Genomic DNA, 27,965 nt, shown 5'->3' on the forward strand with positions numbered 1-27,965 from the left:
CACAGTCATCCTCTATCTGTGGGACAGAACAAGTCCCTTACAGCTTTTCTGTCCTGAAGACAACAAAAATGGGTAAACTGTCTTGGAGCTCAAAAGACATACTTCTCACACCTTTCGCCCAATGAATTTCCATGACTTTTCCATTTGCTTTTGATTATCTAATAAAGCTTTTTTTATATATATAATTTTCCGTGTGAATAACATCTTCCAGCTGAAGAAGTATTTTATAGCAAAAGCTAAAAATGTATATAATTATATTTTTTTTTTTAAAAATCAGTAATGCAATCATATGCAGATAAAATGTAATGTATTTTTATCTATCTATCTATCTATCTATCTAAATATATTTATATATACTGAATTAAATATTGAATAAAATTACATTTGATTACGATTTAATTTAAATTGTAATTAAATAATTTATTTAATTATGATTAAATTTTATGTTAAGTAAACATTGAATATAATAACATATCCTTGGCTTTTCCATGTCTGAAAATCACAATTGTAAAGTTCATTTTTATTTATTTTATTTTATTATATTTTTTTTTTTTCATTATCATGGGAAACCTGAAAAGAAGATGTCTAGTTAATCACCACTTACAAAAAAAAGTTCAGGAAGGTCTTATGATTCATGTGCTTGGAAAGCATTAACAAGACAACACAAACCCCAAAAAAGAAATCATTAAAAAGGCATTAAAAAGAAAACCCGACAAATGAAACCATGAGTCGGAAAGGTATTTCATTTAATCATGCTGGATTTTATTACAAGAAGTTAAAACCAATGTCTATTTTAGCATGCATTTATGGCTTTTTCCATTGCAGTTGTACAGAAAACTCAGTTCATACACCATTCGCATGACAGTGGACACAAGGAGCATGCTTCGAGTAATGTATGTTACTTAATACCACCGCATCTCGTGACACACAGGATATGCAATGAATTACAGAAGAAAAAAAAGGCATGTGAGATGCTGGCATGGCACAAGGAGTTTGGATTTGCTTAAGAAATTCCCACTGTCATTTGTGTGAGACTCTCCAAAAGCAGAGACCGGCTCTGACAGTTTTACACTGCACCAGATGGCAAGCAATCCTTCCCACCGTCACACTGGCTCCAGGCATGGCACAGCATTGAAACGTTCACACAAGTACATACAAACACACACACACACACCGCTCTGGCAAATCAATATGCCTGAAAACCACAGGGATTGGTTTCGCACTGTTTTCAAACTAGGCCAAGCTCGAGCTACCGTAAAATTTACTGTGCCACCGGAGGGCAATCTATTTTGGAAACAAACCAAAACGGAAAACTCGTAGCCCTTGTCTCAGCAAATCTATCCGTGAGGCACCAAAATCACACGAGGCTGTGTGATTTTGGAGAGCCAGTCCGTTGTGGTAGTTAGCATAATGCTAACTAGATAAAGTAAATACATGTAAGCTACTACTAAGAGTGAGCGAGATGTGGTAATACTGTGAAAAATACTGAAGGTTAATGTGGTAATATATCATAAAGGCTAAGCTACAAAAGCAATCGCTGGGCAGAACATGGTCTAACATGTTAGGATCAATGTTAAAGCTTAATCAACTTCTATTTCTGGATTGAGCTTTTAAATTCAACACTCACAGAGAGGGAGAGGATGGGAAAGCAAGAGACAGAAGGGGAAGAGATAAAAAGAGTAAGAGATACGAGTAGTGAATGAAAATATAACTAAATCAATGGATGACAAGCCTTGAATGGTGTTCGCAGACAGTGATGCCAATTTCCAGCGATGTGACACTAAGGCCACATGCAGTGGCATCCAGATGGCTACAGTGAAAATAAGGGAATCTTAATTTAAAAAGTTGAAATTTATGAGCAGCACCTGGATTCTTGTCTCAAATTCTGATCAGATTTTCAGAAGCTATGCCCATCTACAGAAGCCACAAATGACATCAGAAATTAGGGTGGTAGCTACGCCCAGTATAATCCAACAGTGCATTGATCTGGGAGCTTTCAGCGATAAAACAGTCTGTGTGTCCATTTGAACAGGCCATTAAAGATCACACCTGCTGACAGAGCAGGTTAACCCATGAAATCCCACTGGTCACATCTATTTAGATTCTAGAATGCTTCTTTTCTTTTTTTGGGCCAGTAACTTTTTTTTTTAAAGAAAATTATACTTTTATTTTGCAAAGGATGCAGTAAATTGATCAGAAGTGACAGTCAAGTCATTTATAATATTACAAAAGATTTCTATTATGGCTAAATTCTGTTCTTTTAAACGTTCTATTCATCAAAGACTCTTGAAAGGAATTACCGTTTCCACAAAAATAGGATAATCTTACCGATCCCAAACTCGATAAATTTACTTACTAATTAGTAACCTAGATATTACAAAATCTGATTTGTTTTTTTTTTTGGTATAAAAACGTTCAGAAAAAAGAATTTGATTTCAAGGTTTAAATTGGATTTTGAATCCCAGGTTCAGATTTTGGATCCCACTGTATGTCACTTTACTGTTTGTACTGTTTGTTACGTGAAACTTTTTATTTATTTATTTATTAAAGTCTGCTGCATTGGGCTGTTCAAGAAATAAAATGCATGTTTGCACTCAGCTGGGGAAACATGGTACAATAATTGGTTAAACAAGCTCACTCAACCCATGCACCACTTTACATTCCTTAACAGGACTCTCCAACTAACCCCGTTCAAGTGTTACACTGGGCAAAATCACCCTTGCCAACCGCCAACACATCCCACTGCAGATGAGAGTGAAGCAAGGTGAGGCACAGCCGCTGGCACTGCAGGCAAACCTGTGTTTATTTATAGGCACTTAACCCACTTTATATCAGATTTTTCAATGTCAGCCTTGTGTTCTAATCTAGCCCTCTGTCAGCGCATCATTAGTAAATGCTGATCCCCACTCTATAAACACACACATACACCACACGGTAGAGAAGCAGCATGAGAAGAGAGGTCTATCAGTCACCAAGAACAGGGTTTTCCAGATCTTGAGATCTTTGCAAGCGACTGCAATTATTGATTGTAAAAACACACTTCCATTTCAAAATAAATGATGCGTAATGAAGATCAGTAATATGTGTCAAAAAGGGGCCTCATTTTTAATTTAGCAATTGTTTGACATTTCGGGACTATCGTACCTTGCACTCCAATTGGTTAGATGGGGCAGCTATTTGCGGTGACACCGTATAGCAACTCACGTACATGGCACCTCTCAGTCTGAAGCAACTGAATGGAAACAAAAGCACTGGTTAAGAGACGCATTCTGAAAATGTTTTGAATGCATGGTCTTAAAAATGCAACACTTATTTGGAAAAGTATTCAAAATAGCCAAAAAGCACATCTCCAGCCCCTGCACAGATCCTTTCAAATCAGCCAAAAAAGACCTTTCTGCTTTCTCTATCACTATTTTTGGTTTCAAAATTTGGATTCACTGTTAAATCAATGTCAAGCTGCTGCTGTTGTGCATTTGTAGTTGCTGTTTGTGTCTGCCAACCAATGGTGCAACAAAAACAAAAAAAACACCATTTTTATTGGGTCTCCATAGACAAAGGGAGATTTAAAGGGACACATCTTCACACCGAACAGCTGCAAATGCTGTATAAGCGACTCCCTGCAACCAGATTCAGTCACAAGATTAAAAGGCACCAGACGAGCCTATGAATAGGCAGAAAAAAGACAATCACTCGGAGTTAAATTTGGAGAACAGTTATCTGGATTTGAGAAGGGGAGGTTTAACTACCTGTCCTTGACTTGCTTGTCTTTGCTGGCATGTGACTTTCCACATTCCTATCGACAACACAGATCATACTATTGAGAAAATATACATACACATACACGTACAGAATTACACACATGCACATCGCTCTGGCACTCGATTTAACTCTCCTCGTTTGCAACCCGGGGCATCTTCCTTATGTGCAAGGTTGCATCTATTTCTGCTGCCTGGTGGGCGGTTCCAGCTCAGGACCACCGTAGTACTGGCTGCAGTTGGGGTCCCCCCTCACTTTGGGGGATGTGGGTATCTGGACACCAGTGTAGGGGTTAACGCACCAACACTCGCCCCTCTGTCCATGGCTGGACATGTTGCACTGGAACACAAGAGATAGAAGATGATGAGAGACTGGCAGGGAAACGTTGGGGGCTAAATGAAGCTCCTGGCCAAGTACAGCCCTCCCGCCTCATTTGACCCAGCATGTCTCATTGACCCCTACAGAGAACTCCCAAAATGAGGTCATAATTGAACTGGACATAGCTGACGCTGAGACCCAAAATAGGCAAAAGACTGATTCTCAATTTTTTTGTCCTCCAATGGCAAAGAACAAAAACTGACAGTTATAATAATTACAAAAGGAACAGGATGATTGCAACACAATTAAGTTTGGTGAGGTACACTGTTTTGTGCCCTGGGAACAGGGTTTTCATGTTAAAACAACAGACCTGTTTTCTTCTTCAGGACACGTTTGTGTTTAAAGCTCCAACATGTCATGCCAGGAAACAGAAATAAAATATCACGATTGTGAATATGATTGATAACTTATGAAGTTTTCAGTCATCATGCTCGCTGTCAGCGGAATGTCAACACTGCTGAACAAACATTTTATGATATAGTGTATAATTAAATATATATATATAAACATTAAGACTTCTTATGAAACTCCTACAGCTAAAATGTGTGACATCTTTTTTTCTGGAAAATAATCTGAGAAGCAAAAATAATATAAAATACATTACAAAAAAGATACATATGTGATTCTCTTTTCCTCTGATAATGTCTCTAAAAACCAAGTCAAGCCAGCTGACAGACGGGCTCGTCAGTCAGCAAAAATTTTCATTAGCTTGTAACGCTCTGCTAAGATACGGTTGCCTTGGCTTTGATAAAACAGCCTTCTGTAGAGAATTTGGGAATGTTTTACACACAGTTTCTCTTTGGCTCCATCTTTGAGTCATTAATGAACCTTCTAAATGGAATTGGAAAATAAAACTACAGGAAGCTGCAGATTGTTGTGCAAAGGTTGTGCAATGTCTCATAGTCCTATTTCCCTATAGTGAAATTAACACCAGCTGCCATTCAAATGCGAGTACTTTTTGTCCTGCAAATTGACTCAAATTGACAATGGACAAGAAGACTCCCAAAGAAAAGCTATGTCAGCTTTTAATTTATGACCATGATGATGTCTTTAAAAGGTTGAGTCAAATGTTGGTCTTTTCACCTGCTTAAGGTTGTACTGTCCTGTCTTGTCACAGTTGGGGAACTTCAGGTCATAAAGATTTTCCAAAGGTCCCTTGTTGTCATGGAATGTAATTCGGGAGATGTTCTCCAAAACTCTATCCAGCTCCTGTTGACACTGGCTCTGTAAGACCAAATACACACAAACACAAACATGCATCTGAACATTTCTTCAACTCAAACATATTGAAACATTATTACATTCTCACTAGTTTATTTTGTCAATCTCCATTGTCTAAATACCTAAATGCAAACAAATATCTTTTTTTTTTTTTTTACATCAAATGCATAAACCCCGAAAATGATATAAAAATATTTATTGTGAGGGTATGCTATTACCAGGCTTTGTTTTAGATTTCAGAAATCTCCTTTGCAAGTTTTACATTGCTAAACAAGAAGAGTAACATCTGAAAAAACGTTAAATGCAATTAATAGCTTTTGTGATTTAAAAAAATCTAAACCACATGCATTTGAAAAGAAGCAAAATAAGTGATGGAGACCTGCTACAATTAGGCAAAAGATAGAAGTAATGTGACTTTCATATAACAAAAAGTTAGTTAGCAAAATCCTCAAAGAAACACTTATATAAGGAGAGTGAGATAAACAGCAGGTCGGCGGCCTCATGAAACATTTGTGTGGCTGATATAAATCTCGTACTTGAGCTAATTTGCTGGCTTAGTTCTGCCTCCCTACCTCTCCGCAAGGACAGGCATCGGCATCAAAGACCATTCCTGTTTCCCGTTCCTTCTCTTTTTCCCTATATCTCTCATGATGGCTGCTCCCTGCTTGGCCCAGGATAAGAGGGCACTGGGGGAAGAGGGCCTGCCAGGGATCTTATCCGTATCATGTGGATGAAAAGTGCTCCATCACAAAACAGTGAACTGTCATCGGACATTCTCCTTGAATGTCTGCTTTTTATGGGATACGAGATGGTTACACTACTGATTTATGACCCTCACAGAAAAGCTGTTTATTCGGTTTGGCTTTTTATTACCCTACCATTATCACTGGTTTGAATTTTTATTGCCTTGGCTTCTTCATTTTATTGCATCTACCTTTTTATAGTACTTTCCAACCTCCATTTGCTTTATCAACATATCATTTCGCCGTAGTTACTATTGCTTTCAGGTCAGCCAAACCAGACCCAATGTGCTTCATAATACAGCTATTGTTGTCTTCACTGCTGTGTGTTTATGGTCACATTGATTGTCTTTTTGAAACTATTTCTTGCCCAACAGCAGTATAGAATATGCTCAATGAGGAGGAAAATATGAGCGGATGTAGGAGTTTTCCAGATCAATGCACTTAAGGTGCCTTTTAAATGGTGAAGATATGCTAATGACAACGTAAAGCAGACAGGCTTGATCTTATAAAGTTGTCATGCAAAACAAGCCCTACATCTGAGCTACTAAGAAACCTGCCAGAAATGTCATTTACTTCAATATGCATTTATAAAAAAATAATAATTTGCCAAATGAAGTAAATTAGCAAGAGAATTTGTATACTGGCTCAAAACCTTAGATGATGCCGATAGAGATGCTGATTGGGGTGTTGCAGTGGTCACTTGGCTGAGGATTTAAGAGTCCAGGTAAAGCATGGTACAAGTCCAAGAAAAGTTAATTAACTCTCTGTGGACTTGCGTGATGGCCAAATTTGACAAGCACTGGCTCATTCCTTGTTTCAGCAGAGATGGCAGCCGTTTGTTCTACCTTAGCAATCAGTGTGACTGTGTGCTATCACCGGGCAGTGTTTTAGACATCAGAAATCACTGGTTAATTAGGTAACTAAGGAAATGATCACGTTTTTAACTGAAAACATAGCGAAAAAAGGCTTAATACGAAAAACACCCCACAAATCAGCTTACAGCAGTTTCTGCACAGCTCCAATCATGAAAATAACATACTGAAGCAATAAATTATGCACTGACAAACAGCCTCAGACCACAGAATTATAGCAACATCAAATAGAGAGGGTTGTACAAAGCACATACCGTAAATCTGAACCCCAGAGGACTGTGTTAGGAAAATTAATGTTTAGCTGAAAGGAGAGTGTCTGTGTCATAGCGAGTGAGTGAGTGTGTGCGTGTGTTGTGTGAGCCTGTAGCATTGTGTATGTGGTGTGTTAGTCTGATAACCAGAAGAGGGCACTACTGTACTGAACACAGGTTTTTATTTCTGTTGGTCTAACATTCTCTGTGTTGTCATTTCGTATGAGTCGCTTCGGTGTTCACCAGTACTCAAGAGGGCCACTCACCTGTCTTGGGTGAGGTATTTTGGGATCATCCAGGGAGCTGTACATCCTGGTCCTCTTGTTGTTGTGATGCTGCTTCACAGCTATTTCCTTAATGTGCTGGTAGTTGTTTTCTTTGCCTGGCTTCTTCACTGGAGGGAACCGTGTGCTATTTACTTCTCCTAATAAAGGGAAGAGTAGGTTACAGGATTAAAAAATAAAAAGTTAATTATTTATTTATTTAAATAAATAAAATAAAGATTTGTGTGTAATACTTAAAAATAAGTATTAAAAAAAAAAAAAAAACTTTAGTTTAGTACTTCTATCATGGCCCATAAAATTCCAGAAATTGAATCGCTTTTTAAAAGCTATTCTCAATTAAATTCTGAATGCTGCACAACCCTGTAGATGTTGCATAACAAATGGACATTTATTTATTTATTTTTTTGGTCAATGAAAACAAACCAGTGTTCTGGCAGTGCATCAAAGCGACACAGAGAGAAAGTTAAAGGCTGGCATTAATGACCTGTGAAGAGGCCTGTGAAGAGATATGTGCCTTTTATGTAAAAATGTGCCTGGCAAATCATAAGTGAACTACTAATAACAAAAGATATACTTTTATTCCCTTATTTTATCCTTTTCTTATTTTGTGCTACACAGAAGAAAGTCAGTAATACAGGTTTGAAACAGCATGAAAGTGACTAAATTATTTTAAATGAATTAATTTTATTTTTGAGTGAACTATCCCTTCAAGTAAAAATATATTAATTGATAATAATTACAATAATTTCGAAATATCTTTACTACAACAACATTTCATAGCATTATGCTCAAAAATAAATAAATAAAAACTTCCAATAACGAAGACTCTTCGAAAGTCATCTGACAAAAAGACAGTAAATGGGTTTGAAACGAAATGAGGATGAGTAAATACTGACAGAACTATTCTTTTGACCCCTTTAGGGAGTATCAAAGCTCAGAGACGCTGAACAAAACTCTGTATTTGATCCTGAATGTACTGTAACAGCAAATATGTATTAGGCTATGTATACTTTTGGACTTTGTATTGGGCGAATTAGTTACATGTTCCTTTTGGTAATATCACTTGCACAGAGCAGGTCACTTGGACTCTAGCCGGCCCTTTGAAACCCATGCCTGCATTGAAGTCTGCTCCTTTTCCTGGCCCATCGACATTAAAAAGCAGAACCCTCAGGCCTCGAGCCCAGAGCTGCTCGAATGAAGTCAACGCAGGGTGAGTATGAGAGCCTGAAAGGGGGCACTCTGAGCATTGTCCAGCATTGAATACTGTGGTCTAAAGTTTCAAGCCTAATTGTAAGGAACAGACCTAAGAATAGCGTCTGAAATAGCAGGCGACTTTGCCAGAGTTTGCCTCACTAAAGAAATTATTGGCGGGTGTGCTTCAGCAGACACCTGCCATTACGTCTCCTCGGAAGCATCCCTGTTCCACACTCTCATCCCTGGGCCTACACCAGCAACACTTCCCACTCACAGTTCCTCTCTCTTTCCAAAGGCTTAGTGTGTGGGCTGTGCGGTTGGGGAGTGGACAGGAACTCTTTCAAGGCCTGGGCCGGTTTGTCTCTCACTTCTCCCAAGGAAGCATGACATCCTGTTGAAAAGTCAAGTGCCACTTGTGAAGTTACACTGACTGTAGAGTTAGGGGGTGTGACTGAAGCGTGAATCCTTATAAGGGAAAACAACAAATGATTCCTAACTCTGTGTCTACACCGGATGTGAGCAGTGCGGCGCTACAAAATACTATAGAACCTGTGATCTATAATAGAGATTCATTATATATAGATCAGTCGATAGAACTCAATACAATCAGTGATGCTGTCTACACTGGATTCGGCTCGGCATGACACCACAAATCCCTGACAGTACTGCTGTCACATTCAATTTATGTCATGTTGACACACATTTCAAATGATTTTCAAAGGTCGCATCCAGTGTAGACTCTAGCTGATGCGGCGCGGCGCGGCGCCAGTGTTGCCAATTGGGCTACTTTAACACTGTTTTCATGTCAGTGGATTGAAACAACACCAATAATGTGATATTTAGCTTCTTGAATGTGAATTTTACTGGAAGATCCCCGCCGAAAAACGTGTATTTATCCACTGGAATGCCATTTTTACTGGAGAACGTAATTGGGCTAGTTTTAGGCTAGTTTTGAGTAGCAATTGGGCTAGTTTTGTTGCTAAAAACCTGGCAACCATGGTGTAAACACGGTGTAAGGAGAGATGACTGAGGACGATGGCGAATGATTTGCAGATCCTCAGTACCACACCGACAACCCTGACAGCAAGCAGTTTCGGTCCGGATTCGGCCCACATCTGGGCCGAAACTATGTTGCTGTCTGGGAAACATATAATCTTGTGTTGTAAGTACTGCTGCTCCATAGTATAAACAGAGTACGTGTAATCGCGAATCTCGAAAGTGATAGTAAAACACGATGCCGGCGCAACATTGTGATGTCTATCAGCCATGGATGATCTATCCCGCCCAACCCTAATGCATATCAGCTTATCAACCACTTCATTTTCTGACAAATTAGTTATGTTTTCTATGAAATGTGAACATAATAATCAAAATAGGAAAGAAAGGAAACAGCAAAAACATCACAGAGACTGAATAATCTTTACATTCATCATTAGAAAAATCTAATTTATTAGGGCACAACCAACATATGTGTCACTCAAAAACCAGCAAGTATCTCTATATGATGTACATGTAAGGTTCTGTACACATAAGATGCGTTTAAAAACAGCAAGATGGAATAAAACGGGGTCTTAACATTAAAAAAACCAGAGCATATGGTGAAGCATGCAAAATAAATAAAATTAGTTTTAAATGATAGGACTTTCTGTATATGATGCACATGTAAGATTCTGTTAGGATGAATTCAAAAACAGAGAGATGGAGTACAATATGGTAACCTGATAAATTTTTATAATATATATATATATATATATATGTGTGTGTGTGTGTGTGGGTGTGTGTATTTTATTAACAGCATTTATGATGTGACACGCAAAATAAATACATTTTTAAAAAACTGTTTTAAATTACAACTTTTTTTTGCAGTAACTGTAATAGGAAAACTAAGAAACAAAAACACTCAAGGGCAGTTCTGCTCTGGTTGCATGCTACCACCCGTAATTAAGCATTTTACATCTTCTCCATCACTGCTGATTTGGTTTAATCTATGCATACTTCTCTAATGAGCTGAAACTGCAAGCTTTATCCAGGATTTATCAAAATGCAGAGGTCTGACAGCAGGATTATAAACAGCCGTATTGGTTTACAGTACAAAATCTACTGATATATACAAACATGCACTCAGCGCCACGCCACATGAAGCTCTTGTAACCAGTAAGCTCTGGTCAATTTGTGGATGAACTGAGGAACAATGCATGCTGGGAAGGCAACCCAAAGACACTGACATTGATTGAAACCTGTCCACAGTTTACCCATCTGGTTAAACATTTACAGAAAACGCTTTTTCAACCCACATGGCTAGGAAGAGCAAGCCGAGCGGCCATGTTGTTTTTCCAAACAGGCTGCAGTGAGCACGCTGGCTAACAGAATGTGTCAGTATGAAAAAGTAATGCAAGAAAAACATAAGCAGCTGCGATGCCCGTAAACCCAGCTCGTATCTGGCTCTCTTTATTCCTTAGATAACCATGTGGCTTTTTGTGAAGGTTGTAACTTACCACGGCGGCATGAAACAACAGAGCAGAATGTAATTTAATTTCCTTTCTTTTGTGGAACTACTCGACTCACAGGAAAGCTATGCCAGTGTCCGGCAAAACAAGACCAGGTGTGTGAGGGTTTTGTGAAAGCTAACTGTTGGTTTTGGTGGGTGCATAATGACTTCCCTTGGGAAGTGTTGTTATGGTTAACTAAAAATAAACTATTAAAAACATTTTTGGCAATTAAAATAAGGTTGAAATAAAATAACATTTAAATATTAAATGAAAGTACTAAAAATACTAATTAAAACAAAGTGCGAAAACAGATACAAGAGCTAGCTGACATTTGTCACCAATAACCACAAGCATAAAAACCACTTCTACTGTTCTGTTCTACACAAACTTCCACTGGTGTCCTCTATGTATCCTCTACATCATTAAAACATCTGTTCAGTGTCTTAGCATTTCACACACTCTCTGATTCCACTTAAACAAAAAAGTTCTGAGAAGTAATTTGTCACTATTCCCTACGAGCAGTTCCCCATTTTTTCTCCCCCATTTGATCAAAAAGCGTAAGATTTCATTCAACCAAAACTACCCACCCTGAGCCTCTTCTCAATGCACAGTGGATGCCAGCACTTTTATCTGTCTTACTCTTCTACTCTCCCTCGCTCTCTTTTATCTTTTCTGTAATTGCATATGCAAAGACTAAACAGCGATGTTGTACGGTCATAAATCAGAGGCCTGCTGAGGGAGCCTCAATGACTCAGCAGCCACTGTGCACAAAGGAAATGTTCTCTGCAGCCAAATGAGTTTCAGTCCTTGAGTTTGTGCATGAGTGCATGTGCTTTTGCTGATCATTTCTATAATAAAAATAGATTTCAACAATAATTTTCTAGAGTCATGCAGGTATGCAAAGGTGCTTCTGAAATAAAAGTTATATTAAATAAAAAATGGAGTCTGAAGAAAGTTCTGTCATCTTTTACTCACCTTCATGTCATTCTAAACCTGAATGCATTTATTCTTCTGTGGAATAAGCAAGAAAATGTTTTGAATAGCATTTTGGGTGATCTATGCCTTTAAGGCACTAGTATTCCTCAACAGCAATTTGATAATCAGTTAAAATTTGACAAATATAATGACCTAGTTTTAGTGTTAAGATTTGAGCCTTTGAGGAAACAGCTTGAAGTCGAAGTTTTCCTCAGGAAATGCCTTGGATTCATTTTGTGAAGCACTGTTGATCTCCATTTGGCACCATGGCAACTACAGCCTCCTGAGTGTCAAGGACTGCCTGAGCTCCAGCTTTAGACAAGTGGTTGAGCAACAAGCTTATAACACTCAGAGATAACACACTTGGCATAGTGCTAAGCGTGGGTCTCAGGACGAGGCTTTGCTGAATAGAGCTGTCATTAGGTTACAGAAAGAATGTATTAAAAATTCTGGATCGCAGTTTTCAGGTTACACTGTGTCCTAAAAAATATTATAAAGCATATTAATCAGGTTCCTATTTTGAGGTTTGTTAATATCACCTATAAAATCACCTATATAAAAGTAAAAGATCCTAATTCTTCTCAGGCATAACAAAATGGGCCTGCTGACAGGAATGTAGCTGTGTGCAGAGAGGTATAAACACTATAAATGCTAGATTTGTATTCTTTGCACTAATTTTATAATGACTATACCTGATGCAGTCAAAATTGACATTTTCATGTGTATCAGTCGGGCAGGCAGGCAGCCAGCATTATAGCACATGCTGAAAGATGGCTGGATGTGTAAGACTGTGTATTTTGCTGACGCTAGTTTTTCGTCACTCTAATCTGTGGGGGGTTGTCCAGGATGGCCTTGGGGAGAAAGGACACACCAGTTTTTGTGTTCTTTTTTTTTTTTTGCTTGTTTGACACCATGACACTCCAGTTGCCCTGGAGCAAAAGTAACGTCAGGGCACCTACAAGAAGGCTCTGGTGTCACAGGTCTCGACAAGCAGCCGCCTCCCAAGGCATCCCCACTGCAGCACTGGAAAGGTGTTGAAAAGAGCATGTCTCAGCACATCAGACCCCGAAGGGATCCAAGGGCAATCAGAGTACACACGATACAAGGAGAACGAGGAAAAGACTGAAAAACAAACATGAGATACAAACCGCTAGCTTGAATAAACATGAGATACTATATATATTTAGTATGGTGGTGAGGAGGCTGATTTTCTGAATGGAATCAGTGCAAAAATTTGCAGGTGCAACTTTTTACCTGCTTTTATCTACGGTTGAATTTATATATTTTAAGTGTGCATTTTATTTTTAAGTATATTAATTGGTGTCATTTTGGATTCATCAGACTATGTTTTCTGGTTCTGTCATTTTATCTTCATCCACATTGAGTTGCATGATGACATCATTGAATCAACAATGAACTGACTGAAAAAAATAGACTGTTTTCTATTGTCCTCTTACATAATCGACACTATTTTCTGGATGAACACTGTAAAGCTGCTTTGACACATCTGTATTGTATATTTATGTAAAACTACATAAATAAAGGTGACGACTGTCAGAAGCAAATTATTGTACATTGACTGATGCTCGCTTCGAGCGGTGTTGAAACAGTTAACTAGTATGATAAAAAAAAAATTTAGCAATGAAAAAAAGAAATGTTTCAAAAATGTTAAGCTAAATAAAACATTTAAAAAAAATAAAAATAAATAATAATGAAAAGAAATTGCTTAAAATTACAAAAAAAACTTAAAATGTAAAAAAAAAATAATAATACATATGCTAATTCATAATATTAATAAATACCATAATCGTATATAAATAATGTAAAATTACACTGGATTAGAGAAACATGATGTTGTAGCATTTTATTTTATTTTATTTTTACTCACTCTCATGTTGTATTAAACCTTTTTCATTCATTCATGAAGCACATACATTATGTTGGGCTGAATTTTGAGTCAGATTTTTATTCCTCACAAATTGCCAAGCCCCCAAAAGCTCAAAAGTATTATAAAAGTATGGTTAAAAAAAAAAAAAAAAAAAATCTATAGTCTATACAGCTCATGCAAGGCGTCTGAAGTCATATGATAACTTTTGTGCAAGGAGCAGACCACAATTTAAGACTTTCACTAATCTTAAAGTTCACAAATCACAAATATAATTTGCACTATATTCCAAGTCATCTAACTTAATATTAATAATCTTCCTCTCTCTGCTATAGCTTTGAAATATCATATGTAGAACCAATGGTGTTTATCATCAAATCTGGTGTGACATCTAAATGTTCCAGCTTTTGTTTACTTAAAAAATGACTAGATTTGTGAACTCTTTAGATTAATGAATAATGGCTTAGATTTCGGTCTGCTCTTCGAGACTTCTAACGAAGTTGTATATACTTTTATGGTGCTTTTTGTGTATAAACTGCCATCATTTGGAAATCGAGCAGTTATTTTTGGTTGGAAAAACATGAAGATTAATAAATGTTGACAACATTTTGTCCTTTAAAATCCTTTAAGTGCCATGCTAAAGGTCAGATTGATGACCGAGTTCCTCAGTTGTGTGTTCACACACACTGCAACATAGGCCTAGTTCTTTTCAAACCCCTGGATATGGATAAAACATATTCTAGACTTCTTGAAACTGATCCAAAGTTATAGACAAGGGAACATTATGTAAGCCAGCATCTGTGCACTGGTTAAGTGTCATTACTCTCATCAGCTCCTAATGCATGCTGGATCATACTTGAGGCAGCTGCCTATGAACAATGCTAACTACAGGTGGTGCACTATGCTCACAGTTGAGGCACAAATCTAAAGTGAGTTTTCAGATAATTAAGAGATGCTCAGTTGGATGAAACTACAGGATTCTGAATCTAATCCACCAGCCGCAGTGCGGAATGGGCCTTCATTTGAGATGCAGTGACTGGGTGCCAAATTACAACATTTTGTTAATGCTATACAGATGAGTGGCCATTCCGGTAAAACACAAAGGCAAGCAGAGAACACAAAGAAGAGGATCAGCGGTCCTGGATGTAGCACCTTGTAGTGAGTTTTCATAATTACAACATTCAGAGTTCACTGCATTAACCAGCCTCTTTGAGAGCTATACAGATATAATTTGCCGTCGTCTTTGTATGAAAAATTTATGTATACAAAGAAAATAATACAGTGCCAGAAAAACATGATTGTGAGTAATGGTGAACTTTAACGATCTTTAGAGCCGACAGTATTTTCTGTTTATTAGAAACCTGCGTTGGAATGGCTTGGAAATGAGCAGATTAACTGCTGGTGCTGGGCAACCCTGTTGCTTTGTGTTTACTGGTATCCCAAAATACACCACACAAACACTGCACAGACAGTGCAGTGGGGCAGATTCACAAGGGTGCCTGGATGGGCCTCAAAGTTCAGTGTGAAAAAGTCCAATTTGTGCCAGGCGGCATTAGCCTTTCACCCTTTAATTTCTTGGAAAATTCAACGGCACAACAGGATCGCGGCTGATAATTCGTTTCAAAGCAGTGATATTTGGCACCATTTAGTCACCATCAGACATTTGAAAAATCTTATTTTATTAGAAAATCAGGTCACATATTTCAGTTGCATGGCAAAGGGTTGAAACTGCTCATCCTGGCCTCTAGAGCAAAAGACACGGCCTCTGTTGACACCCACATGGCATTATACAAATGAGATTATCAAGGCAATAGGCAGCATTGTGCATAATACACTTAAATAGGAATATTTCCCAATTCAGATAGAACTAGTCCTGGAGAAAGTTTAAAAAGACGTATGTACGATTTCCTGGATGAGTGCGTGTAGTGATGTCCACATCCAGACACTCCCACCCGGTCTAAGGCTGCTGCTTACTGATATAATCTGACTGTATCATAACCTAACGACTATAATGATAAAAGCTTGGTTAATATGGTGCTTTTCAATCCATCCAATTAAACTAAATATAACATGGTTTCCAAAAATTTAGATAATGAGTTTCCATAGTTTTTCCAGTTGTTTGTGACCACAGATAGGCTTAACATAATTAGAACAATTTGGACCTGTTGCAACTATAGAAATGTTTCATGATTTTCCAGTCATTTATTTCTGAATGAAGCCTGTTCCCACCGGCAGCGACCTGCATTGATGAAACGACCTGAACTCAATGACCGCTGGTGACAGGACGTGGGTGTGTCCGGCAACTCAACATGAGAAAAAGTTGAGAAAAAACTGAACTTTTGCTAAAGTGGAGCACCATGTTATGAACATATTTTCTCCACAAGCTACATATTGCTCTATAAAAATTACATTTCTAAAATCCATAGAAAATAGTTACTTTAAACTCTCTCTCTCTCTCTCTCTCTCTCTCTCTCTGTATATATTGCTTCCAATTATCTTTCATGTTGTTTAAGAATACTTAAAAACTTTTACTTAAAAAAGGTTGACTAGGTTTTTAAGTTTCAATTTCTAGTTGATTAAATATCAGAAAATTTGTTATAGGCTATATATGATTATTATTATTATCATTATTATTATTATTATTATTTCCGTGAATAACCATGACTTCTTAATAGCCTAATGGATTTATTCCCATGACTTTGCCAAAGAAATTCCAATTTTATCACTGCCTGACATTCCCAGGTTTTCCACTGCATTTCCATTATGTACTGATATAAACAAAATCAAGCACGCATGAGCAGATGCACCAGAGGCAGTTAAGACAGAAGTTGGTGATCTAGCAAAGGGGCTATATAAATAATCAAACAAGATGGTGGAGGAAAGGGTGCCAGAACAAAGACCCTGCTCTAATATTTGATTCAGGGTTGATTTCCCAATTCCTGACACATGAACAGGAGAGGAGAGACATCAAAGTGCAGCATCATCCGTGTGATACGCATATATTTCGTCAGTGGCTGTGCATCAATTCATGTTCCCAAACAAGTCTCGAGACTCACCGCTGTGCCATGACTCCTGGTTGGTCATGGTGGGCTCCAGGTCCACTTTGTTCTCGCATCGCCCGAGTCCCTGTATCAGCTGCTCCAGCGGTAACTCTGAATTGGCGCTTGGGTAACACCTCAAACCGCTGCCGCATCTCGGCGTATAGACTCCGCACAGCTCGCCCTTCTGCCGGGCACAAACCGGACAGCAACCGCAACCCGGTTCCCTGACAATCTCGCAAGAGGTGGTGAGCTTGGGACACGCCGCCTGGCGCTCCGCGGTGCAGCTCGGGCAGCGGAACACGATCTCCCCGAGCGAGCCGTGCAGGAGCAACAAACTGCAGAGCAGTGTCGAAAACATGCCGTTATCTTTAAGTCTGACAGATGTCGGTATTCTGCAGGAGACTTCAGGTGGAAAAGTAAAAGTGCGTTTGGGAACAGGTGAGGTTCGCCGGAGAGCTCTGCTGGGTCCTATTTGCTGTCATGTTACTCCGAAATGACATCACGTCAAAAGCTATTCAAATACAGATAGACAGGCTTGGTAGAAAATGTGCGACTGTTTCGTACTTCAACTGCGAGAGATATGCTGCTTGTTTTGGGGAAACAAAAATGTTAGCTTGTGTGTTTGTTATGGTTGCCAGTAGCTTAATGTTATTTTTCTTAAGTTTAAATTGTAGTTACAGTTACAGCCCCAAAAAATAAATAAATAAATAAATAACTTCCCTCTACGTTTATCTTTATACTAAAAAAACCAATTATGTATTGACTGACATTTTCTATTAGTTTTCGGTGCAAATATTAAAAGTTTCTCTTGTGCTACTGACCTTATGGTGCACATGCACCGCCACGCTCGTTGTCTTCTGTCTTAAGTTTGTATTCCCACAAAGTTAAAGGTATGGAATCACTTTTGTGCCAATAAAAATGACTTCTTCAATAAACTTATAAATCCCAGGCAAAATATTTGACTCCATTTTTAATACACTGCATGTTTTGCTAACTGTTTTCTCCTTACTTTTGCTGATCTGTATTTACAAATAGACTTCCAGAGTTTTACGCTTCTTAAGTTTTCATTTTAGCTGAAGTTAAGGTCATACGAATTCTAAATGTTGCAAAAATCGTTCTGGGCTACTGACATTTGTTATGACTTACGCTTCTAACATTATTGCTCATGATAACTTTCGTTAACTCTACAACAAACAAATATACATCACCAGCTAATTACTCTTTAACAGCGATGCTAAAATTGAAGTTCAAACGACAAAATGATAAAGACGGCTTCGGGCTTGTGTCTTTGTGTCTATAGAAATGGTATTTTAGGGCTTAGTACCATCAGTTAACGTTAAATATGTTTTAACAAAACACCTAAAGACATTTTGTGTTTTTTTTAAATTATTTTTTTATTTTTATTTTTTATCCGAGTCTTTAAATAAATACTTTGTTTATAGATTCACAAACCGCTGGAGTGGCATATTGTGTGAGGTTACATCGTCAGGCGATTACGTGTGCCCATTCTGACTAATGTGAAATTTTTAGGGTTACCGAAACTTTGTTTGAAAACTATTTAAACTTATTTACTCATGTGTAAATGAATTATCTTCTTTTTAAGACATTTTATTTAAACATCACTTAAGAGGGTTCAAGCTTAAAACACAGTAAGGCATGACAAAGATTCTTTTACACTCTCTACGATCTTCATCCATGATGAATTTATCAATTGTTATTTGTATTTTTTTATTAACTAAGTTCGGGAAGAGCTCGTACAGATAATTAACCTGGCCAATTCATTATCAGCAATCACATCATCTATCCTATCAGCTCAAGACAGACCCTCTATAAATAGCCTAAGTTATCTTACCTTCATTCTCTCTACAGTCTTTCAGCATCCCTCCACCACCCCAACTGCTCACCATCAGCCCGTTCCTACCCTAGTACGAAAAATACTGAGCTCGGAGCCCTCTCCCTGGACAGCACGGCAAATACAACACATACCGTTTATCCCGCTTTATTATCTACAGGGCTAACTCTTGAAAAACATTGCTATGTTGGCAAAATGTAAATGTAGTAGTCCACTTGTGGTCTTTAGAAATATACTTGTATTAGACAGAAATTTTTTGTAATGTTTTATGAAGAGAACATGAGTGGTGGTTGTAAAATTGGCCAACCATAATGCTAGATTGTTGTATGTAATTGCCATAACATTGCTATGCAGTTGTCAAGTTTTTTTCGAGTCTTTTAAGCATGTTGCTATATGATTGCTATGGTGCTCTATGACTTAGAAAGTAAAAACACACCTTTCCTCATATAGTATTCATGGCACTAGCACAAACACCAGGTTTGTTTTTAATGTGACAATTTTCATAAGATGTAGGCTATAAGAGGTTTGTAACGTATGTTTAAATGTATGCATTTAAATGAGTCACGGCACTTTTTTCACTTTGTCAGGGTTTTTGTTTTTTGTTTGTCATGAACCATTTCGCCGATGTCACCCTGCTGTGCCTTAAGCAGGGAAATCACTCCCTCAAGGAACACCTGGAGGAATTCCTCGGTCTTGCTCATCAGACCACCTTCCCGGACGACTGCCTCACTCCGTTCCTACACACCAGGCTTAACAACGATACCAGAGCGCAGTTGGACAGGGAAAGTCCTCAAGGGAGCTTCACGGATTATGTGGAGTGGGTACTGGTCACCTGTGGATCGTCCATGACTGTTGGAGCTGCTGATGATGACAACAGCCCCACTCCTTACCCAGCCAGACACCACTGGGCTGCATGGAGTGTCTGCCTGAGTCCAACACAACCAAAGTGCCATCATGAGAAGAAGCGATTGAGTCTGCCATCGCCCTGGACCATGAGCCGATTGATGCATCTGACCAGGCAACACCAAATGTGCCAGATGGAGTTCTTGTGGAATACGAGAGGATGGATGAGAGCCCCACAAACCCTCCCACCACTGAGAACGACTGTTTACTGGACTTGGACATTGTTTTTCAATTTGGAGAGACACAGACCTTGCTTCCCCTATACCCTCCCTGAATCTGTTAATGTGTCTGTTTCACTGGTCCCGCCTAGCATCCCCTTCCCACTTCCTCTTCAAATTGTCAGTCCGCTCAGTTTGGACTTTGCCACACCTCCGCTGTGGACTTGCGGATCGCCGCTGCCCTCTGGCCCTCCACCCCTTCGACTATGGCCCACTCCACGCTCCCTCAGTTTATATGATAATTTTCTTTCCTGTCAATTGAATTTTTCTAGGTCTACACCACCCCTTTCAATCTAAAGGACATTTTATATTGGTTAAATCCTAATCAGAACAATTGAAAGGTTCACATGAAGGCTTTTCACTCAGCTTGAGCCATCTAGCTGTTAATAAACTGGTTATTTGAGTGCATTTAAACATAGCTGCTGTTGAGACGACTCATGCACCGAAGTTTAATACATATAGTGAGGAGTTTGTTCAAAACTTGTTCAAACCTAACCCTGGGCAATAGTAATAGCAATGCTTACATTAGCATGCACCACTGAGTTAGTGAGTGACTGAGTGAGTGAAGTGATCTGTGGCCAAGTATGGTGTCCCATACTCAAAATTTGTGCTCTGCATTTAATCCATCCAAGTGCACACACACACACAGCAAACACACACCTGGAGCAGTGGGCAGCAGTTGGGGGTTCGGTGCCTTGCTCAAGGGTCTCACCTCAGTCGTGGTATTGAAGGTGGAGAGCGCACTGGTTATTCACTACACCCTGCCTACAATTCCTGCCGGACCTGAGACTCAGATCTCTGACCTTCGGGTTACAAGTCCGACAGATTTAAGCGCTTTTGCTGATGAGTGAACTTGTTAATTTGTTTTGGCTGCCACTACTGCTATTTTTCTGAACTTGGCAGAAAACCCTTGGCTTGACAATAACAGCTGTAGCTCATTTATTATTTAGTTTATTTCTTTCTGTTCCCAAATCGCGTATCTCTTTGTATGTGGATCAAGAGTTGTGCTGTTAAATAGGCTTCTGTTACCCCATGTGTCTGTCTCTCATGGTTGCTGTAGAGACTGAATGTTGTTGATCACTGTTGATTTATGAGCACAGAAACAGCCGCTGACTGAGTAACTCTAGCCTGTAGTAACAAGCTGTCAGGCATAAGGATTCTTTGTTTAATGGATTGTCTATGATTCTGTGGCTTATTCATGCATGTGTGGCCCGTGGCTTATGAAAGAGACATTGGAGACTTTAGACTGAAGTCTCGATTAGCCCTGAATATACAAATCACTGTATATCATGAGGAAAAGAACACATGCAGTCAAATTTGCTCAACAAACCATTTGTCAGAGGTAACATTGAGTTTTTAGTTTGCTTTATGATGCAAAAGAATAGCTGATTGATTATGCCAGTTATTACTGTATGTACTTCAGTTCTATTAAAGGAATAGTTGTTCCTTTTGAAGTTTGTATAGAAACGAGCCGTTCAAAAATTCTCCTTGGAAAATAAAAAGCAACATGCAGGTTTAAAAGGGTATGAGGGTAAATAAATAATGAGCAAACTTGTATTTTTCGAGAGAACTATTTCTTTAAGAGATGATGTAGAGATTGAAATGGAGTCTCTTATTTTTGAAAAAACAAAACAAAAACAAAAACAAATTAAAGCTGCAAGCAGCGATGAACGGGCCCTCGCACCCGGGCTCACCGGCAGCGAGTGGCTTTAGTTAATAGGTGAACGGTGAGAAATATGCGTTTAAACTCATAAATATAAGTAGAATATATCAATGTTTATTCCATATATGTGCCAATCTTCCTGTTGCCAGCAGGTGGCGCTATCATTATAATGGAAAATTGGCCTTCAGATGTGTTCAGGGCAGGACTTTTATCGAACATGTGAGGTTTGGGGAGGATTGGACATTTTATGCCTGAGTTACAACAACATCCTATTTCATGGCGAAACAATGAAATTTGTCAGGCCGCCATGGACACGCCCTTTAACGAAACCTCAAGATCTTCGCAATTTAAGATCGCAAAAGGCTTTAGATTACACTGACCAAGTTTGGTGTTGATCTGAATAAATATCTAGGAGGAGTTCGTTAAAGTACAACCCCTGAAAATGGCCAAAACAACACTAATTTTGCAGAGAAAATTCCAAATAACTGACTTCCTGGTGGGATTCGGACTTCGTACCAAGAGACTTTTTCGTAGAGATTGGTGTGTTACATGTGTGTACCGATTTTTGTACATGTACGTGAAACATAGCTCAAGGCGCACTCCGTTTAAAGTGTATACGCACTCCGTTGAAAGTGTATAGGTGGCGCTATTGAGCCATTTTGCCACACTCGATGGAATATTGGCCTTCAGATCTGTCCAGGCCAGGACCCTTATCACACAAGTGAAGTTTGGGCAAGATCGGACATTTTATGCCTGAGTTATAACATCTTTTATTCCCATGTCGAGACATTGAACTTCATCACGGCGCCATGGACACACCTTTTAACAAAAACTCAAGATCTTCACAACTAAACATCACACAGGTCTTTAGATTAGACTGACCACAAAAAAGACATTGATGTCATAAAATTTCTAGGAGTAGTTTGTCGCAGTGTAAAATATGTAACTTCCTGTTGCCAATAGGTGGCGCTATGACTATAACTGAATATTGGCATGTAGATCTGTTCAGGTCAAGAGTCTTATCCAACATGTGAAGCTTGGGGCAGATTGGACATTGTATGTCTGAGTTACAGCAACTTCCTTTTTCATGGCGAAACATCGAAATTTGTCAGGCCGCCATGGACCCGCCCTTTAACGAAACCTCAAGTCCTTCGCAATTTATTATCGCAAAGGGCTTTAGATTACACTGACCAAGTTTGGTGTTGATCTGAATAAATCTCTAGGAGGAGTTCGTTAAAGTACAACCCCTGAAAATGGCAAAAACAACAGCAATTTTGAAGGGAAAATTCAAAATAACCGACTTCCTGTTGGGGTCCGGATTTCGTACCAAGAGACTTTTTTGTAGGTATTGGAGTGTTACATGTGTGTACCAATTTTTGTACATGTACGTGAAACATAGCTCGAGGCGCACTCCGTTGAAAGTGTATAGGTGGCGCTATCGAGCCATTCTGCCACACCCAGTGGAATATTGGCCTGCAGATCTGTTCAGGCCAGGACTCTTATCACACATGTGAAGTTTGGGGAAGATCGGACATCTTATGCCTGAGTTATAACATCTTTTATTCGCATGGCGAGACATCGAACTTCGTCGCGGCGCCATGAACAAGCCTTTTAACGAAAACTCAAGATCTTCACAACTGAACATCGCACAGGCCTTTAGATTAGACTGACCACAAAAAAGACATTGATGTCATAAAATTTCTAGGAGTAGTTCGTCGCAGCGTAAAATATGTCACTTCCTGTTGCCAATAGGTGGCGCTATGACTATAACTGAATATGGGCATGTCAATCTGTTCAGGTTCGGAGTCTCATCAAACATGTGAAGTTTGGGGCAGATTGGTCATTGTATGTGTGAGTTATAGCAACTTCATTTTTCATGGCGAATCATCGAAATTCGCCAGGCCGCCACGGACACGCCCTTCAACGAAAAGTCAGGATCTTCGCAATTTAACATCGCAAAGGCCTTTAGATTAGGCATACCAAATTTGGTGTTGATTTGAAGAACTCTCTAGGAGGAGTTCGTTAAAATACAACACATGGAAATGACCAAAATTACACAAAATATGCTCATAATATTAAAAATAACCGACTTCCTGTTGGGTTTAGAATTTCGCTCCAAGAGTCTTTTTTGTAGGTATTGGTGTGTTACATATGTGTGCCAATTTTCGTGCATGTACGTCAAACATAGCTGGAAGGCTGTTGATTTTCTTGGTATAGGTGGCGCTGTCGAGCCATTTTGCCACACCCTCTTCTGAATCCTATATCAGACGAAAATTTTCACCAGGTTTGACGAGTGTGCAAAGTTTCATGACTTTTTGAGCATGTTAAAGCCCTCAAAAATGCGATTCATTCGGGAGAAGAAGAAGAAGAAGAAGAAGAATAATAATAAATATAGCTGCAAGCAGCGATGGCGGGCTCAAGCCACCAGTGCCATCGCCACCCCGGTGGCATCAGGTAAACTGTGCCCAGCGGGCACATGCATTCACAATATCCCTCTGGTAGTGAGGTTTTAAAGGATATGGCAGTTAAAGGGTTAATCCGAATCATCTAGACTTTAAAATCACATTCACAGAACAATATATATATATATAACTTTAGTAACACTTTACAATAAGATTCCATTCATAAACATTATGTTAACATGAACAATATTTATATAGCATTCATTCATGTCAGTTAATATTCCAAACTTAAACATTAAAACATTGTTTTATTGTGATTTTTTTCCAAGCACATTTTACCAATTCCAAACCATATCAATCTTAATAACTACCATTATTTTTTATTTAATCATTTATGAGTGTTATACAATAGTCCAGGAAAGCTGGAAGAGAAAAACAGGCCAAGAAGAACTAACAAAAAGAATTGCAAAATAATTAGGAAATAATGTGAAGATTAATTTTTAGTCAATTCTGCAAGACAGACTTTCAGGAAAGGAGGTGGAATAAAAATGAGCTCCTAAATCTTAATCCTCAAACCATCGAACAAGAGGAGGTGGTGCTGGTCCTTCACGAGTCTCTTTAATCTGTTCATAAAGCCTATATATAAAGCCTTAATATATAGTATTTCACAATACTTCATGGTATTCTAATTAAATCATTTTTTGGAATCTTAAGTCTCTCAGAGCCTGACACCGAGTAATTCTGGAGACTCCAGGAAAGTGGCAGTTCTGTAAAATGTTGGCGCTGGAGACTAAATGCTCCCTGATAGTTTCACACCTAATTCACTTAACACACACACACACATTACCTACAGTGACAGAGGGACAGAGTGACATCAGATGTATGATAGTTTTTTAATTTTCTATCATCCATATAGTGTTGTATAGTCATGAAACTATTGTCATGAGACCAGTCATTCTGAGGAAATATGCCTCAGAATGACTGGTCTTCTATGTGTACATTTTTTTTGAAGTGTTTAGAAGCTGCACTTTAAAAAAATAAAAAGACATTTACTGGTTCCTTTTTTACTATTATTTCAAAAAATCACCACGACAAAACCATTCAAGCTATCCCAAATTCATTCACACCTGTTCTGTAAGATTAATTCTTTAAACAGTGGTAAAAGAGGATGTGGTGCTGAACCTTCAAGAGTCACTCAAAACGTATCTGTCCATAAAGCCTATAAAGAATTATTCTTAATATACAGTTCACAATACTTCAGCTTGTTATTCTAATTAAGTGAGGGTCATTTTATCAGTAAAATTCCTAAAATACATATTATTTTATTTGAAAGATTTCTATAAATTATTTAAATCATACTCGTTTCTACAATAATTATTTAAAAGTAATCCTATAGCTCCCTCTGGTGGCCATTATAGGTACTAAGAATTGCAAGCTTGATTTATAAGTTATGATAGTTTTAATTTTATGCTGGCTCTTGAAAAGGATAAAGCTATGAAACTTACTGTGCTTCCTTCAAATGAGGACTTCTACTTATATAAAAAATTATGAAGAGTTAGAATGAAAAATTTTAAAGATATAGTAAAATAACTATTGTATTTTTTATGTTACTTTAATAAATCTCTATGGCAACACCATTTAAGCTATCCTAAACCCATTCACAATTTAACATCTCAGTATATTGGCATCATGTGGAAAAAGGAGTATGGAGTAGTATGAGGAGGAGTATGAATTCATTTACAGGCTGATTTTATCATAAATCCACAATAAAATTTCTGAGTTCTGTATCAATCTGTGTTGTTGTTTGTTTATTCTTATCTTTTATTTTTCATAGGAAGATAACTTACTCTCCTTTTTAATAAATGTGCTTATAAACCAAGGACAAGCTATTTATAGCTGTATTTATAAACTGCTTACTACTGACTATTAATATTGGGACAAGGCTTTATAAAGCATGAACTGACTATTTACTAATGAGTGCAGTTATTATAAAGTGTTATCAATGCATTTGCTAATGTTAACAAATTAGACATTATTTTACAGTGTTATCAAATCCTTAAATGACTCATAAGCATTTGTGAAAGTTCTGCTTGCATTACAGCTTAGTATTGATCTGTGAGCTGAACAGATTTACTGTTACATCCATGAGATTATGTAAATTCAAATAAATATAATGTCACAGGATGTCATAGGTCAGTATCAAATGAGTTTGAAATTATTATTTGCAGCACAAATAAGTTTTTTTTAGGATTTTTAAAAATCCCTAAAACTGTCAGAAAAAGTTTAAGGCCTAAGCTATTTCTATGTGAGTGGCTAAATTTATTTTTGTTTTTATAATTGTAATACACAAACTATGAAATTATACAAAATGTATAAAAAGGTAAATAAATAAATACGCACACATTAAAAAAGCAGCCAAGTCGAATGAGTTTCCTTTTTTATATAGATTAAAATTGAAGACAGAAGCAAGTGGTAAATGTGGTCACTTTAATATTCAAATCCAGTAGATCCAGTTTATGTTCACGTGGCTGTTTTCGTTTATATTCGCCAAGCTATTATGTATTTTGAAATAATCTTGTCCGTGATGTGTTCGTTCGTACGACGAAAGGCAGAAACCTGCAGCTCGAGAGAAATGTTATTCTGCCAGTCGCGCTTTCAAATAGTCTTGCACACTTAAACAGGTCACAAACACCTGCATTTAGCTCTTGTTGTGTTACAATGGGTTTATTGTGTGCATTTGTGGTAATATTTTATTTAAAAAAGCTCTTAAACAAGAATAAATTCGTTTGTTTTGAGCTGGACACTGTACGCGCTGATCGGAGGCGTGATTTCAGATAGGCAGCCACAAATATTTCATTTTCACACAAACAGTTCAAAAACATCTGAATTTAGCTCTTGGTGTGTTCTAATTGGTTGATTGTGTGATATCGCTGTAATAATTTATTTTTAAAAGCTTTAAAACAGGAATAAATTCGTTTTCTCTGAGCTCTTTACTCCAGACGCTCGTGATCACAGCGGTGATTCATCTCTCCTATTTCTCACGTATCTCTGGCCAGAAATAATTTATCCATGAGCCCTGAACCGGTAATAATCAGATATGTTGGTTTAGCTTGTCAGTGTGAATTAAATCTAAGTATTTATTTGTATTTTTAACCGATTTAAAAGTGAAAGTAAAAGTCCGGGAATTGAACCTGTAGGGGCGCTATTTCTCTCAGACAATGGAAGTCTGAAGCACATATACTCAAACAGAGGGACAGAGTGAGATGAGATGTCTGACAGTTTTTTAATTTTCTGTTATCCATACAGTGTTGTAAAGTCGTTAAACTATGCATATTTCCTCAGAATGACTTTTTCATCTGTATGAAAAAATTCTTTGACGTGTTTGGAAGCTGCAATTTAAAAATACAATAATGATTCCCTTTGTAAGGTCATTTAAAAAAATCACCACGGCAAAACCATTCAAGCTATCCAAAATCCATTCACAATTTAAGTTCCTATCAGAAATACTGATGTGTGTTCAGAGTTTTGTGAAATTCTAAGTATGTTATTTGCCTCAAAATCACCTGAGAAGTATTCCAGTTTGACATGTTGCCACGGCAACAATTTTTTAGATATCAATATCCCCCTTGCAGATTTATATCGGCTGTGTTTTAACATTATTCTGATGAAGTTTGAAGCAAATCGAGTAATAATAAGATGCTGAATTCAAATCATTTTGAAAATGACACACTTCCTTCTGCCAGTTGGTGGCGCTATAACTTTGACTCCTAATAGTCACATATATGCAATCGACATCATACAACGAATAATCTGATGAAGTTTGATTAAAATCAGGAAA

The 27,965-nt window shown here is 38.0% G+C and overlaps 1 protein-coding gene across 2 annotated transcripts; it reads right to left on the reverse strand.

Moving 5' to 3' along the window:
• Positions 1-740: 740 nt before the first annotated feature.
• On the reverse strand, positions 741-17,639 carry igfbp2b (insulin-like growth factor binding protein 2b). Of its 2 annotated transcripts, XR_008185284.1 has the most exons (5): positions 17,105-17,639; positions 7,488-7,645; positions 5,218-5,358; positions 3,747-4,095; positions 741-3,661 (listed from the first exon to the last, which is right to left on the reverse strand). XR_008185284.1 is itself a non-coding variant. In XM_052606710.1 (4 exons), exons 1-4 carry the CDS (start codon positions 17,445-17,447, stop codon positions 3,937-3,939), a joined length of 801 nt encoding a protein of 266 aa, XP_052462670.1. In that variant the 5' UTR covers positions 17,448-17,639; the 3' UTR covers positions 741-3,936. The 2 variants fall into 2 exon arrangements, 1 of the variants encoding a protein (XP_052462670.1); XM_052606710.1 differs by having other exon boundaries at positions 741-4,095.
• Positions 17,640-27,965: the final 10,326 nt, after the last annotated feature.

The sequence above is a fragment of the Carassius gibelio genome, chromosome A9 (assembly GCF_023724105.1).
Source record: "Carassius gibelio isolate Cgi1373 ecotype wild population from Czech Republic chromosome A9, carGib1.2-hapl.c, whole genome shotgun sequence".
Lineage (NCBI taxonomy): Eukaryota > Metazoa > Chordata > Actinopteri > Cypriniformes > Cyprinidae > Carassius > Carassius gibelio.

Excerpts from the sequence above, each read along its gene's own strand:
- igfbp2b (XM_052606710.1), bottom strand. The coding sequence starts at position 17,447 with ATGTTTTCGACACTGCTCTGCAGTTTGTTGCTCCTGCACGGCTCGCTC. Across the intron at positions 7,646-17,104 it reads CCAGGAGTCATGGCACAGCG|GAGAAGTAAATAGCACACGG; the intron begins GTGAGTCTCGAG and ends TCCCTTTATTAG. Across the intron at positions 4,096-5,217 it reads GACAGTACAACCTTAAGCAG|TGCAACATGTCCAGCCATGG; the intron begins GTGAAAAGACCA and ends CTTGTGTTCCAG.